The sequence below is a fragment of the Periplaneta americana genome, chromosome 16, assembly GCF_040183065.1.
Source record: "Periplaneta americana isolate PAMFEO1 chromosome 16, P.americana_PAMFEO1_priV1, whole genome shotgun sequence".
NCBI lineage: Eukaryota > Metazoa > Arthropoda > Insecta > Blattodea > Blattidae > Periplaneta > Periplaneta americana.
In genome coordinates, this window is record NC_091132.1 from 110,035,695 (window position 1) to 110,050,150 (window position 14,456).

The window sequence follows — 14,456 nt, forward strand, 5'->3', positions numbered from 1 at the left end:
TTATGATCACTGCATCTGTTAGATGAAATTTATTACCTGTGATGCTAAGTTGGTAAATGAGAATAATGACTAACAGAATTGAATTTTAAAGTGAACAAGAGATAACCAGTAATTTTTGCCTGTCCTCTGATTCAGGAACCAGACAAGCATAAATGTGCAACACAGACCTCATAACTTTATTTTCCTTTTGACTATCGAGAACAACTGCATATTATGACATATTATGTGTCCAAACCTAATTTTTGCATTTTTGCATTGTGATATCTTTGTAGTGTTGTAGAAAAAAGTAAAAGTATCTCCTTTAGATGCCATAGAGGTGCATGGGGGACACGAATGTAAAGCATCATGTTTTCATGACCTTGGCACTAGAATAAGGTGATGTGATCCGACGCCTTTTAACCTGGAAAGAGCCAATACAAAAGTTGACAGGAGGCTGTGTGGGTCCAGAGGGCCATTCTGGAAGTTATGGTAGTGAGAAATATCCCGCCAACACCTGGCATTGAACCCAGAACCTTTGTAATATTGTTGTATCTGTGAAATTTTAATGATGAATTATCATTACAGTGAGCTACTTGCATAGCTCAGTCGGTTAAGGTACTCGCCTGCTGATCCAGAATTGCACTCAGGCAAGAGTTCAATTCCTTCTTGAGCTGATTACCTGGTTGGGGTTTTCCGAGGTTTTCCTCAACCTAAGACGAATGTCAGGTAATCTATTGCGAATTCTCGGCCTCATCTCTCCAAGTATAGTCTTGCTATTGCCTATTCCATTGATGATAAATAACCTAGAAGTTGGTACAGTGTCGCTAAATAACCAACTAAAATATGATTATAGTATGAGATTCTTCATTGAAATTAATTGAGGGTTTTATGTTTCAGTATATTATTCGTGCTCCAAGAGGTGGCCAGGTGGAGAAGGTCAACTGCAGTGTTGGGGAGAGTGTGTCAAAAAATGCTGCTGTCGTCAAGTTTGTTGAAGAGGCTGAGAAAGAAGCTGACAACTGAGATAATCTGTAAGACAAACCAAAACACGCATTCATGGGAAGCATGTAATTTTTGTAACAAAAAGAAGTGCTAGTTTCTTTGATGTACCATATCCTCTTGTTTGGAGGAAGATTATAGTTAGTTATTTTAATACTTTCACTCAGGATTTAAAGTGAGGGAAGGAGGTATTTAAATGTGAAAAAATTCAATATTTTAATTTCTGCATCTTAATGAAATTATTTTTGGACGAAAGGGATTATTTTTATCAATTCCAGATCTGTGAAAGGCGATATTTTTATAATGACGGCCAATTCAGACTATATAGTTACAAATATTTTCGTCTAGTTTGATTTCGTAATATCATTGAAATGTTAAAACAAAATGATATGTGCAATTACATCTGAATGTACTTAATGACTGTTGTAATGTTGGATCACAGTCATTGCAAAGTGAAATTAAACATATTATGCGTGTGTAAGTATATATATATATATATATATATATATATATATATATATATATACATGCACACAGTCCTGAATAAAGCTGAGATTTATATGTAGTAAGAGCTAAGAATGACACCGAGTATAGTTGAGTGAATGTGGTATTGTTAGGAGGATTTTTAAGCCTGATTCAGAAGACTCTGAAATGTAATAAAAGAGAACTTGTAATGTAATAAGGATTAGACAGTGCATCTTGTAAACACCCTTAACAGTACCAAATGGAAGTACTGAATCACAAGAATGGGGGCATGGCTTGTATGTTTATAAACTATACCGTCTAAAAATATTAACTTTTAGTACATATAAATGTCAGCTTTAGCTCATGAACAATCACGTAATTTACAGAGGAATTAAATAATGCAATTGCATATACAGCATGATTCAAAAGTTCCGATCCATTTTCAAGAAACTGAAATGTAATGTTTTTCTTTTATAGGTAATATAAACATGCTTACTAAAGACGATAGAATGGCCATAGTTTGTGGGTGGTTGAAAGATTTATCCTATGCTTAGGTCCAGGTGATGTTTTTGCGGAAATTTCACAAACCTGGTTCTTCAAGGGCAAATATCAGGATCTTGATGAAATTCTGAAAACAGTAGTTGTACTGGATGAACATCGGCAGAAACTGTGGGCAGCATACAGACACGCAGACTTAGCAGAGAGCTTGGTGTATCCCAATGGAGAATCCAACACTTTAAGCTTAATAAACGTTGCTGCATGCGCTTGAGGATGAAGGCCATGTGTTACAATCTCCCTGTGGCTGTGGAACATGAGTACTTGATGAATAACATCTTGTTTAGTGATGAGGCAAACTTCCATGCATGTTGAGGCTTGAGGGCTACATTCAATTGCGTTCTGAATGCTGCGAATAGTTCCTGCCGATTTCACTGGTATTCCTGAACATCTTATATCCAGTACGGATCCCATTCTGAGAAATTTGTTCATCAAGAGCCTGATATTTGCTCTATTTGTGAAATTTCGGCAAAAAACACTGCCAGGATCTGAGGATAGGTTAACCCTTTCAACCGTCTACAAACTATGGCTATTCTCTCTTATTTACTAAGCATGGTTTATATTACCTGTAAAAGCAAAACATTACACTTCATTTTCATAAAAATGAATCGGAACTTTTGAATCACTCTGTATTGTATACAGTGGAATATCGTTGAAACATTCAGGTATGAATATAGGTCGCAGAGAAAATAATAATTGGGTCCCTGAGTGAAAAAGAAATGTAGATAATGATAATAATAATAATAATAATAATAATAGTAATAATAATAATAATAATAATAATGATAAATAATAATAATAATAATAGTAATAATAATAATGATGATAAATAATGATACTAATAATATTAGTAATAATAATGATAAATAATAATATTAATAATAATAATAATAGTAATAATAATGATAAATAATAATATTAATAATATAAATAATGATTAATAATAATAATAATAATAAATAATAATGATAAAAATAATAATAATAATAAATAATAATAATGATAAATAATAATAATAATAATAATAATAATAATAATAATAATAATCTCCTCTTTGTTTTTGAACACAGGGACGAACTTCATTCAGTCACAGATTTATTAACACTCGTTCCCACATATACTAGTCTCTAGGAAGGAAATTTTTCGGCACTTTGAGGAGACAAACTTGTGAATTGTGTCTTCAAAATCTATCTCTGCCAAATTTCATTTCAGTACTCATCAGACTTAAATTATTTAAGCATGATTGTGCGATTTCTTAATCCATCTATTATTAATTTTAGCTTGGAAAATGAACGTTCTCGAGATGCATTGGTTACAGACAGTGTCATAAAAATTCTCATAGCAGTTTCCATATTGGAGAATGATGACAAAATATTCTAATTTTTTCATGTAACTGCATAGGTCATGAATATTAGCATCATTATAATCTTGATCATGTCCAGCATATTCTTGCAAAGATTTCATATTAACTTTTAGATATACAGCGAAGTGGTGGCACTCAGATATCAGCTCTGCTGAATAAGATATCCATTATAAAAATTTATAAGATTTTCACAGTACTTTGATATTTCTGAACTGCCCTACAATGCAGATTTTCCAGAAACCCAAATCTCTGAAAAATGTACATAAGCTTTACTTTGAAGTTTCGGAATTTTCTTAATACTTTCTTCTCATTCTTTAGCTTTCTTTCACTTAGCACAACCACTTTAAAAACACCTCATTACTAATGATAAGTTAACAGGGAGAAGTGCTAAAACAGAAAATATAATTTAATAATTAGTAGACTCACTGACACGATCACTTACTTTGGAAAGTTCGATGAATATGTTGGTTTGGTGAAATTCCGTTGTTGTAATAATTTTTAAATAACATTTATTAAATTATATAATTATATAACAATATCCGATATATTAAATTAATAAAGGAATATGTAATCTTTGGTATAATATAATATATAAAAATTGTTATTGAAATATAAATGATTTGAATGGCTGCATTATTATGTCATGGTTTGTAAGTTCAGAGAAAAAAAAAAAACATGCGAGAGAAATTAATTGTTGCACACTTGCCAAGCTTAGCATTCCTGGTTTATACAGAGGCACTCTAGCTGGCTGAGACTCAGCTACAAAGATGCTAGTACAGTATTGTCGAAGTAGGCAGCAACAATACTTTTGACCGAATAATGTTTTGCTCAAAAATTTGCTATAGGTATTTGATTTTACCCTATAATTATATTATTATTATTATTATTATTATTATTATTATTATTATTATGAGTCCCCTTTATAATCTAAAACTCCTAGCAGCTGCCACGTTTTCCCATGCATTAAAATGGCACTGAACACTTTTTTATGGGGACCAAAAGATTCTAAACATTATAAACAGGAAAATGCACTAAAGTTTTAACATGTACTATCATAAATAGATGTCATATATTATACCGAAAACCCAGTAATGAGGAATATACTTCTGAGGAGATTCTACTGATCTCATATTTGAGATAGTTATTTTATTATTTTATTTTTATTTTAGGGTTTTCTTTTTTTAATTTCTTTTTTTATTTTAGTGTTTTTAATGTTATCCCATTATATGGATACAATGTTTACTTTAGGAAATATGATATGCTAAGGCAGGAGATTTTCAGAAGTAGAAAATAAAAATGTCATCAGATAAACAAGTGTGAATGAACTCTATGAAAGGCAGTCGCTGCTCTTGGTTTTAAAATTGAGGAAGGCTCTAGGCTGAAATGGCAAATTTTCAGGATCTCGAGCATGAATATTTGTTTATTTATTTTTTATTTGTTTATTCGTGTATTTCTGTAACTGGAAATTTTTAACAATAAGTTGTTATAATATATCTAACGGGCACTTGACTTACCTAATTCATTTGCTTGTAAACGAAATCGGACCTTCTCTCTTTCTGTACAGCAAAGTGGTCAGTGACTAGTTCATTGAAGTTTGGCTATTCCAGAAGCTTTTTTTCGATGGAACACATTGCAAGTGCAGAAAGGCGGCCTTCTTTCATTGTCTTTCGTGTGAAAGTTTTCACTCGTTTAGAGTAGAGAAGCACTGTTCTGCCTGTCTGGTGCCCATCAGTGTGCTCACTATGATGTTAAAGAATTTAACGCTCTTGGGAAAAGCATTCACCAAATTGTTGTCATAAAGACAATTCAATAAAGTTAATGCACCGGATGATTTTACAAAATCTGTTCGGCCATATATCACATTCAGTTCATGACACATTTCTTTAGGGTTCAAATTAAACAAACCAAGAGCTATTTTCAGTTCATTATCAGGGAAAGCAATGTGATGTCTTGAAAATAATGATAGCTCAAACAACTTTGCCACCGACAGATGATCACTAAATAGAAAATGATCATTGATTTGAGTCGTGATTATATCAAAGACTTCTTTTACACACATCCTCCAAGAGTCCATAAAACGAGACCGTTTAGCACATGGTTGTTCCCCTTCCCAGCAGTTGTCTATATATATCAAGTGAAGATCTGACTTGCTGAACAGATGACACAAAGTCAGATACATACTTCATTGCTTTTACAGAATCGATCCGTTTTTGCTGAAGTTCATTCAACAAAATTTCACAAAGAGGCATAACTTTATTAAACAAACCTAACCAAAATAGGAAATTATCGTCTTTTAGAAAACTCTTTTTCCCATGGCCTTATTCAGTGTCTTGCAGTCATTGCTTTCGTCATCAATGATTTTATCCAGGCACTCCACAATTTCCAGTTTATATTTATGTACCGTAGTCACGCACTATGATTTGAAATTTCACCTGAACAATTGAGGGCAACTGTGAATGCGTTTCTTTACAACCTCGTCAAATACAGCGGCATGTTTAGGAGAGTGAAAAAAAAAAGGAAGAGACTCCTTCCAGGTTACTAAAGAAAATTCGCATTTGCTTATTCCCAGTTACGCAGCGTTCAACAATTAAATTTAACTGATGCGCATAGCAGAGAATAAAATGGGCACTTTCATATCTTTCTCTGACCTTCATTTGAACCCCACCATTTTTCCTGCTCATGACTGGACATCCATCATAACTCTGAGAAATGAGCTTTTCAGGCATCTCATTTATTTTCATTTTTTCTAGCTCACTGAAAATGGCTTCACTTACACCTTTCGCACTATTATTTTTTGGCTGGACGAAACTAATGAATCTTTCATTTATACTCCCCAATAATTCATATCGAACTATGAAAACCATCTGTGACAGAGTTGCGCTGTCAATAGTTTCATCAACATCGATTGCGATATAATCAGTCTGTGATAATTCAGTTCTAATCGTATTAAGACAAATCTCGTAAATTGAATCTAGTAATTCATTTTGAAACCCAAGAACATACAATTTTCTGTTCTTTCTATGTGCTGCTTCAGAACACTATCTACTTCTGACATCGGACTAACCAGCCCACGAAAAATTCCAGGATTGTTGGAATTTTCAGTTTTGTCATGCCCCCTTAAGGCGAACTCAAACTTACCACAGAACTTAATGCAATCTATCAGTTTTCCTAGTATGTACCGGTTCTTAGATACATTTTCATTGTATTTTTTTTTACACTTTAGCCGTAAGCACTATCTAGCTGACACCTAATGTCTACCTTTCCTAGTATCGAAAATTCAATGAAACTATTTAAGTGTTTTTCACTTGAATTATGTTTCTTTACTTTTGCATGAACATTTTTTTAAGTCTGTAATTCCAGTCTCAGTCCAATGGCTGTCATTAGAATTTGTGACAAGGCACGTGAAGCAAAAGAATGCATTTTTCATTTCACATCCACAGACCCACTCAGTGCATTATACAATGCTCTATTAAAACTACGGGTATAACCCCCTCGTGATTTGCACTGTTTTTGTTCTTGAACAATTTTAAGATCAGCCTGAGGCATGCCAAGTTCCTTCACTTTTAATCTAGTTTCATGGTCCAAACTTTTCCCCCATAAACTACACACACAATTCATTGTTCTCAAATAAACACTCACAAACAGTTCTCGCAATCACAAGTTCACAACCGCATACAGTACTGATACTCGTATTACGAAGGACAAGCCAAAACTAATTCGCACGTTAGAATTTCCATTGTGTTATTTTCCCGTCCCTGACAGAGATTTAAAAAACTTTCACTTTATGGGAGTCCAGGGATACCAATTGTGTCAACGAATAACTAAACAACTCCATCTTATCATCGCAATGTTACCCTAAAATGCCAATTAGGCCTATGACCTACCGTAAAATTAATGAGAGAGCAGACACGTAACCTCAAGAATGGATTGTCAGACATTGTTTCTTTTCTCTTCTCTGGGAGAGTTTTTTAAACTCAGAGCCAGAAAATGTTAGCAGCGACTCGAGGCGTAGATCTCTACGCCTTAGCTGTACCCTTATTAACCAGACCCTATTAGGAAACCACCCCGTCCTGTTTCTATTATGCGGAAGGGAGAGTAGAGGTTGAGCCTCCGTTATTGCTGTATAACCTGTCTCAAAAACATCTTTTGGTACCAACAGTTCCAAATATATTGACTGTTATTAACGAACAAGCCAAGTAAAGTTTCGATGTTTCTCCTCTATAGAAAATCTTTATTCTACTATTAAACACAAACAAATGTCAAGATATTTATAAGGGTGGCTCCGCCTAAGAGTCTTCACGAGCCGCTACTGATGAAAGATAAAGCTTTTGGAGCATAGCTCGAATATTTATTACGTTTTTTCGTCAATACTTATGTTTTGGAATAATCTTAACATATATTATTCACATTTTAAAGTTTTTAAATGCAATCTCAAGAAAAATTATTCTTATTTATCCATTACATTCTGTACAGTTATTGGTAGTAAATATCAAAATGTCATGATAGTTTGTGCAAGTTTTTAATAAGCCAATCTTGTGTGGGTTATTGCTTCTCTTTTTTCCGCATCTTTATTCATTGAAGTAATAATGTGTTTCAATACACTTGATTTGGTCTTGTTCAATGGTACTGTGAATACAGTAGAAAATTTGCCAACGCCCTGACAAGGAACTTTCCACATCAAATCGAAGCCTCTTTTGAAAGTCTGTACATGGATAAATATTGTAAAATAACAAGTAGCCTAAAAGATTTAGTCAATCAGACAGACTGTAAAACGCAAATAATTGGTTTGAAATATTTATTTATTTCTCTAATGGCATGGAACATTAACAAAAAGTCATCAATTGTCCATCTGATTCTGGCTTCCCAATATTTTGCGAAAAGCCGGGCAACGTATCAAGTCCATATCTTCATCCAGATTACAGAGCTTGCTTGAAGGAGCCGGAACTTCGCAACAGCTTCTTGTCTTGGCCAGTCAGGTGTGCTCTGTAAGGAAGTCTTCCAGGGCTTGGTTGTCTTCTTTGATTCTAAACTCATGAGGTATTGTCCCTTCATTTGCTTCTTTATGTAGAGTTTAGAGGAGTGGTATGATGTTACTGACTTGAAGCAACTAGTGAGCATGGCAGCTTTTTGGTTTGAAATATTGTGTACAGTATATATGCTGGAATAACCTAGTTATAATGTTACAATGGATTCATTATAAGCTAGCTGTGCTCCACATAAGTCACAATTTAACGAGGTCAGTATCTACTTGAACTGTGTGTTATACTGTTTGTCAACAGTAATACATTGTGAAGAGGAAGGCAGAAAATAGGAAAGACTGTAGAATGCTGGATTTACAGTGAAAGACCTGCCCTTAGGCAGAACACTATGAATTGTGATAAAAATGACGTGTCTAGCTGATGAGAAGTGAAGGTTCATGAAGTACTGGTGCATACCTATATGCAAGAGACTATGCAGATGCAGATTTTTCATTATTTTTGGAAGTTATTTTGTGTTTTATGGTTCATATTGGCAGCAAAGTTTTGTATTTAAGCTTTCCTTACAGTACCTACCTGTAAACGAATTTTTGACTGGATTTCGTCCTCATGATTTTGAAAGACAGTGTATTGTAGATTATGGAATTATTTCACAATTTCTACAGATATAGGTGGAATGGATTCTTGACTGCAAGTAATGGGCAATGATAGAAGTGTAGGCTTTCATGGCCGGCGTCAATAGTAGAAAAGTTTTCCGGGCTATGAGGCCGTGGTCTGTTGGTTGTGAGACCAAACGTTTCGTTCACTGCTGCGGTGAACATCTTCAGTGGTGTCTATTGCTGGTGCGGCTGGTTCTACTGCATGTGCGGCACACGCAGTAGAACCAGCCGCACCAGCAATAGACACCACTGAAGATGTTCACCGCAGCAGTGAACGAAACGTTTGGTCTCACAACCAACAGACCACGGCCTCATAGCCCGGAAAACTTTTCTACTAATGATAGAAGTGTCTTGCGTGTGGCCTTCAACTGGGTCCTGTACTCTTGTTTTCATTCGACTTCTGATATGTGGCCTTTTTCGAATACCCTCAGCATCTTGTCAGTTGCGATGGTATTTTACTCCGAATTTCTTGGGCATGTTTGAAATCCTCACAAACTGGCTCTCGTAATTTAACGCTCAAATAAATTGTATTTTTATCCACTGATAGCATTGATAGAATGAGGTATTGCTTGCTTACATATCTCAAGTCACAGTGATGTAATCTGCTCTGACTCATATCGCAGCATCATGACAAGGTCACTAAAGACCCATTTTCACTGTGCTTCCCCTTGCCCCTTACACTTTTAGTCGAACCAGTTTACATATTGTTAAAAAGCGACATCTGTCCTCTAATTGTAAATAAATCATTAACATAGCTCCTACAGTTTCCATGTAGTGAGCATTTAAAATTTTTGCATTTTGCACTTTTGGAACTTTGTGTGTACTTCCTCACTCACACTCAGGGAAAAAATGTAAAATATTCTGCTAGACCGAAATCCATAGAACACGAAGTCTCTCCTGTGATGGTTTTAGGAGAAGTTCAGAAAATTAGTGAACTTTCGAGTATCAGACACAGAGTATGCAGTATGAATTGCATTCTAAGTTGGGCATTTTCCTTACTGAATGTAAATCCTACTGATTTGTGCTTTTATGATTGTATAAAGAGAAGTACTTTTTTTTTTATCATGATCTCATACTGAAGAACTGAAGTGGCCAGTTACTTAGGAAATAAAGAATATTATGCAGGAATTTTCTCTACACTCTAAAGTGCTGTACAGGGCCTTGAAAGGAGGATATGACGTGTGTATCCAATGCCTGCCCACTTCACTTGTGTGATTCGGTTCCGCACATTGCAGATAGATGGCAGTACTGTGATGAAGGGAGGATGATAATAACTGTAGGTCATATTTCAGTTTTAATGTGAATCGTGTTAACAGAACTCTTTTCTTTTATGAACATAACGGTGCTGTTTCTTATGTAAATACTTTAACAAACTGTCAGCAATTTCAAAGAGTATCTTGACTCTTGAATAATTTCATGTAGGGAACATGTCACAGTTGTCTACAGCTTGAATTAATCGTGTACTAATATTACACCTCATTTATAAGTTAAAGTATCTGTATTTTTATATTGTTTATATTTTCGGGCAATTTACTACATTTAAAAGTAATAACTGATTTTCATAATATTTCAAGGGTTTTTAATATTCGCAAATCATGGTAAGAAATTATTTTTTATAACATGTATACATACCTTAATTTGTATGTGTGTGAGATTATATGTCAGAACAGTTTTTGGCATGTCACTATCTTGTTTAAGCACATGTGTTCACATCAAATGTACCTGAACATGTTTATTTTTATATACACTATGTTTCAATAAAGATTTTAAATAGATGCCTATGGTTTCCTTTGTAATTTGCACGTTTGTGGTTGTTTCAGAAACACGAACATGTATTATATATAGACTTGTGTCCTGGAACTTAACATTTCCAACATACTTGAGTACTCAGTTTGAAGTAGCCAGATGTAACGAGTTCAACAGAGTACAACCTCTGCCATGATGCTTCAATCTGTATGTAATTCTGAAATGTTAAGTTTCAGAGCACGAAACATCCAAAAGCCTAAAAAACACATGGACATTTTATTGTTAAAATATAGTTTTAAAATAAGTGCTGTATGAGGTTATAAAAATTCTGGGAAAATATATACATGTTCATGTCATTTATCTTCTAGAACAGGGATGCGATATTGTGAGTCCATAATGCTCGAAGGCCGGGCGTCCCAAAGCAATGCAAAGACATCGCAATACGTACCTATACACTGTCACTGGCAGAGGTAGCAATATGAGGTCTTCAAACCGACGTCGCATGCTTCATAGTGATTGGGAGGAGGACTATTTTTCTGTTGATAACAATAAAATCAGATGTTTGATCAGCTCGATGCAATTCAACTATGTTTCTCACTTTAATGTTAAAAGACATTTTAACAAATCTCATCATGCAAACTATGGGAAGCATGTACTTTCAGACATAATAAATTATTGTTTTCCAGTGTTTGTAACCATCACTAGTAACAATGTATGCTTTAATATTGAGCTATTAACTTCTTTTTTTTTTACAAGGTACAGAAACGGAAGAAGAAACTGGAGGAAATCAGTGGCGTATACTGGTTAAAGGGTTTGGGCTACCGCTGACCCTATTATTACACAAAATATATCTAACAATTACTTTAATTTTAATTACTATGGTAAAACTAATAATACAAAATTATTACATTATGTTATATTATAAACTTTTTCTTTTGTAATTTCATTGGGCTACCGCCGGTAGCCCCGGTAGCCAGCAAAATATGCCTAAAGCAACTATAAACATAGACTAAATGAAACCCCGTCTGAAAAACAAATTGAGAAAATAATGAGGATTGGTTTCACTATCTCGAAGCACATTTCTAAAACACTAAGGTCATTCATCAAAGAATGTGTCATATTATACCTGGTAAGGTTTATCTTGTCTCAGTAGCAATAAAACCAAGTCCCTTCAAATGAGGGTGGAGATTATAGGAGGGATGTAAATTTTCAGGATTCCTTTCAAAACCTTGTTATTGTACAGGCTGTCGGAACTCAGTTTCTTGAAAGACAAGCTCAGTGACGGAACTACACAGTACGAAGAGAGATGTTTTGTTATTTTATTTTGTGCTACAGAATGTATCAATTAGTCCCTTCCACCACTGGATGGATGGACGGCACCGCTCCACTCCCCCATCGCCATAACAACACAGACGAAGTAAGATATATCTCCTTTCTCTCTCTTTTCACAGTGAGACAAGATACATCAGACAGCCTTTAGCTGCACAAGATATTTGTTCCCATCAGTTACATTCGTTCATGGCAGTAAGTTTGTCAACGGAGTAGTAGGAATGGCTACTGACATTGAGGAATAGCTTTCTGAAAAGTTTCAAAACTGTTTATGGTTTTCTCTGGCTTTGGCTGAAAGAACGGGCAGAAGTGACACAGCTCAGTTAGCTGTGTTTATTAGGGCCATTGATTCAATTTTTGGATCTTGTACCCCCTTAAAAATAAAACCTGCGGGGAAGATATATTTGAAGCACTATTGAATATTGAATGCAAATTCCAACTAAATTGGAAGAAACTTGTTGGTATTGTGACCGATGGTGCACCTGCAATGATAGGAAAACAACTGGTTTTATAGGCAGAATAAGGGAATTTCAGGCAGGTATGGGAATCTCTCCTGATAATTTCAAAATTGTGCACTGCACAGAAAGGCACATTGTGCTAAATCTGCAATTACGGAGGCCGTCATGAAAGTGATAGTAAAAACTGTGAACTTGATAAGATCAAAGTCCCTTTGCCATCACTAATTCAAGGAGTTTCTGGAGGAAAACTAAGGTGAGCCATTGTTTTTATCATTAATTTTGTTCACACCAATTTTTAAAAAGTCCTTTTTTCAGCAATGTCCTCTTATTTTAGATTTCATGTCCTTCTATAGAATTTCTTCTCATGGTAAACCTAACTAGTATTCACAATGGTTGACGGTAAAATGTGCAATTCTGTGACAGAAACTTCAGCGCAAAAGTGCTACATCTGTGGCGTTACCCCCAAAACAATGAACATTCGTTGTAGGACAGAAACATAGGACTGCAGCCACTATGGATTTGGACTTTCTCCTTTGCATGCCTGGGTCAGGTTTTTTGAATGCCTTTTACACATTGCTTATCGACTTGTCATAAAAAAGTGGCTGGTGAGAAAACTAGAAGAAAAAGAAGTATCTTTAAGAAAACAGGAGATAATAGAAAGCTTTCGTACTGAAATGGGAGTGATTGTTGACCAACCAAAGCCTGGAAGTGTTGGAAACTCTAATGACGGCAATACTGTTCAGTGAGCCAGTTAAATCTGCATCACTTACAGGAATCGACGAACAATTAATCAGACACTTCTTTGTTATTCTGCGCACAATATCGAGTGGTTTTTCAGTTGATGTAGAGAAATTTGATACATTTGCTTTTAAAACAAGAGATTTATATTTCAAATTTTACCTGTGGTACTTTATGCCAGTCAATGTGCACAAAGTGCTTATACACAGGGCTCTGCAATATTACCAATTGGAATGCTCTCCGAAGAAACTCAAGAAGCTGGAAACAAACAAATTAGGAGACATAGAGAAGGACATGCACGAAAAACATCGTGACAAGACAACATTAGAGATGTGTTGAACTTTCTTTTATTAAGTTCTGATCCTGTGATCTCAAATGCTTCTCCTTTATTACAGAAAAGACAAAAATCTTTGCCCTTAGCAGTTCAATTATTAAGTGAACCAAAAATTCTGGAAAGGTCGCAAGGAATGAGCAAATGCCGTGACAAAGGAGAAAATGACAGCAACACAGACAGCTGCAACAACGATGAAGATCGTGGTGATAATGATTATGACTATGACTGTTAGAACTTTACACAAACTTTGGACATGCCAGTTTTATTTTAAGACATTGTGGTAGATAAAGTAATTTTATAGCTAGGCTATTCTTTAAGAAATCATAATTGAAGAAACAAAAAGTTACGTGCCGGTATTAATTTTACCCCTATCTAGCCATAAATATGTATATATTAATTTGTAATAACATATTAGTTAATATAATGCCTATCAGATGCATTTGTGACTTCATTATAATTTTTTCCTGTCAGATTTCATATCTGGCCCTCTGTGCATTGTTTATCTAAAGTTAAATCTTTGTCCAAATTAACTTGATTGGCATATCTTTGTACAATGCAGAATAAAATTGATAAAATGGCTTAGAATTAAGAATAGTGACATTTTTAGAGTGTAAGAATTCAATGTATGTCAATAGGTCACCATATTTTATTTTTTTATATGCTTTAGCTTCAACCATTGAAAGCAGTTAAATTGTTTCATAGGTTTTCACCATTTTTTTTTTTTTTTTTTAGATATTCTATGCATAATATCGCACATTAATCAATATTTATATTAATTCTAGTAGAAATGCGAAATGCCGGACATTTCAATTTTTTTTAAATGCCTGCCAGACAGGATAAAATGATAAAAAAAAA

At 34.6% G+C, this 14,456-nt stretch overlaps 1 protein-coding gene across 1 annotated transcript in view; it reads left to right on the forward strand.

The window, feature by feature from the left end:
- The window catches only part of Mccc1 (Methylcrotonoyl-CoA carboxylase 1), a 38,708-nt gene extending 37,048 nt beyond the window's left edge, over nt 1-1,660 (forward strand). Inside the window, exon 13 of the mRNA XM_069812735.1 lies at nt 877-1,660. Within this exon, the coding sequence (XP_069668836.1) occupies nt 877-1,002 (126 nt within the window). The 3' untranslated portion in view covers nt 1,003-1,660. The remainder of the gene's footprint in view (nt 1-876) is intronic.
- The last annotated feature ends 12,796 nt before the right edge of the window (nt 1,661-14,456 follow it).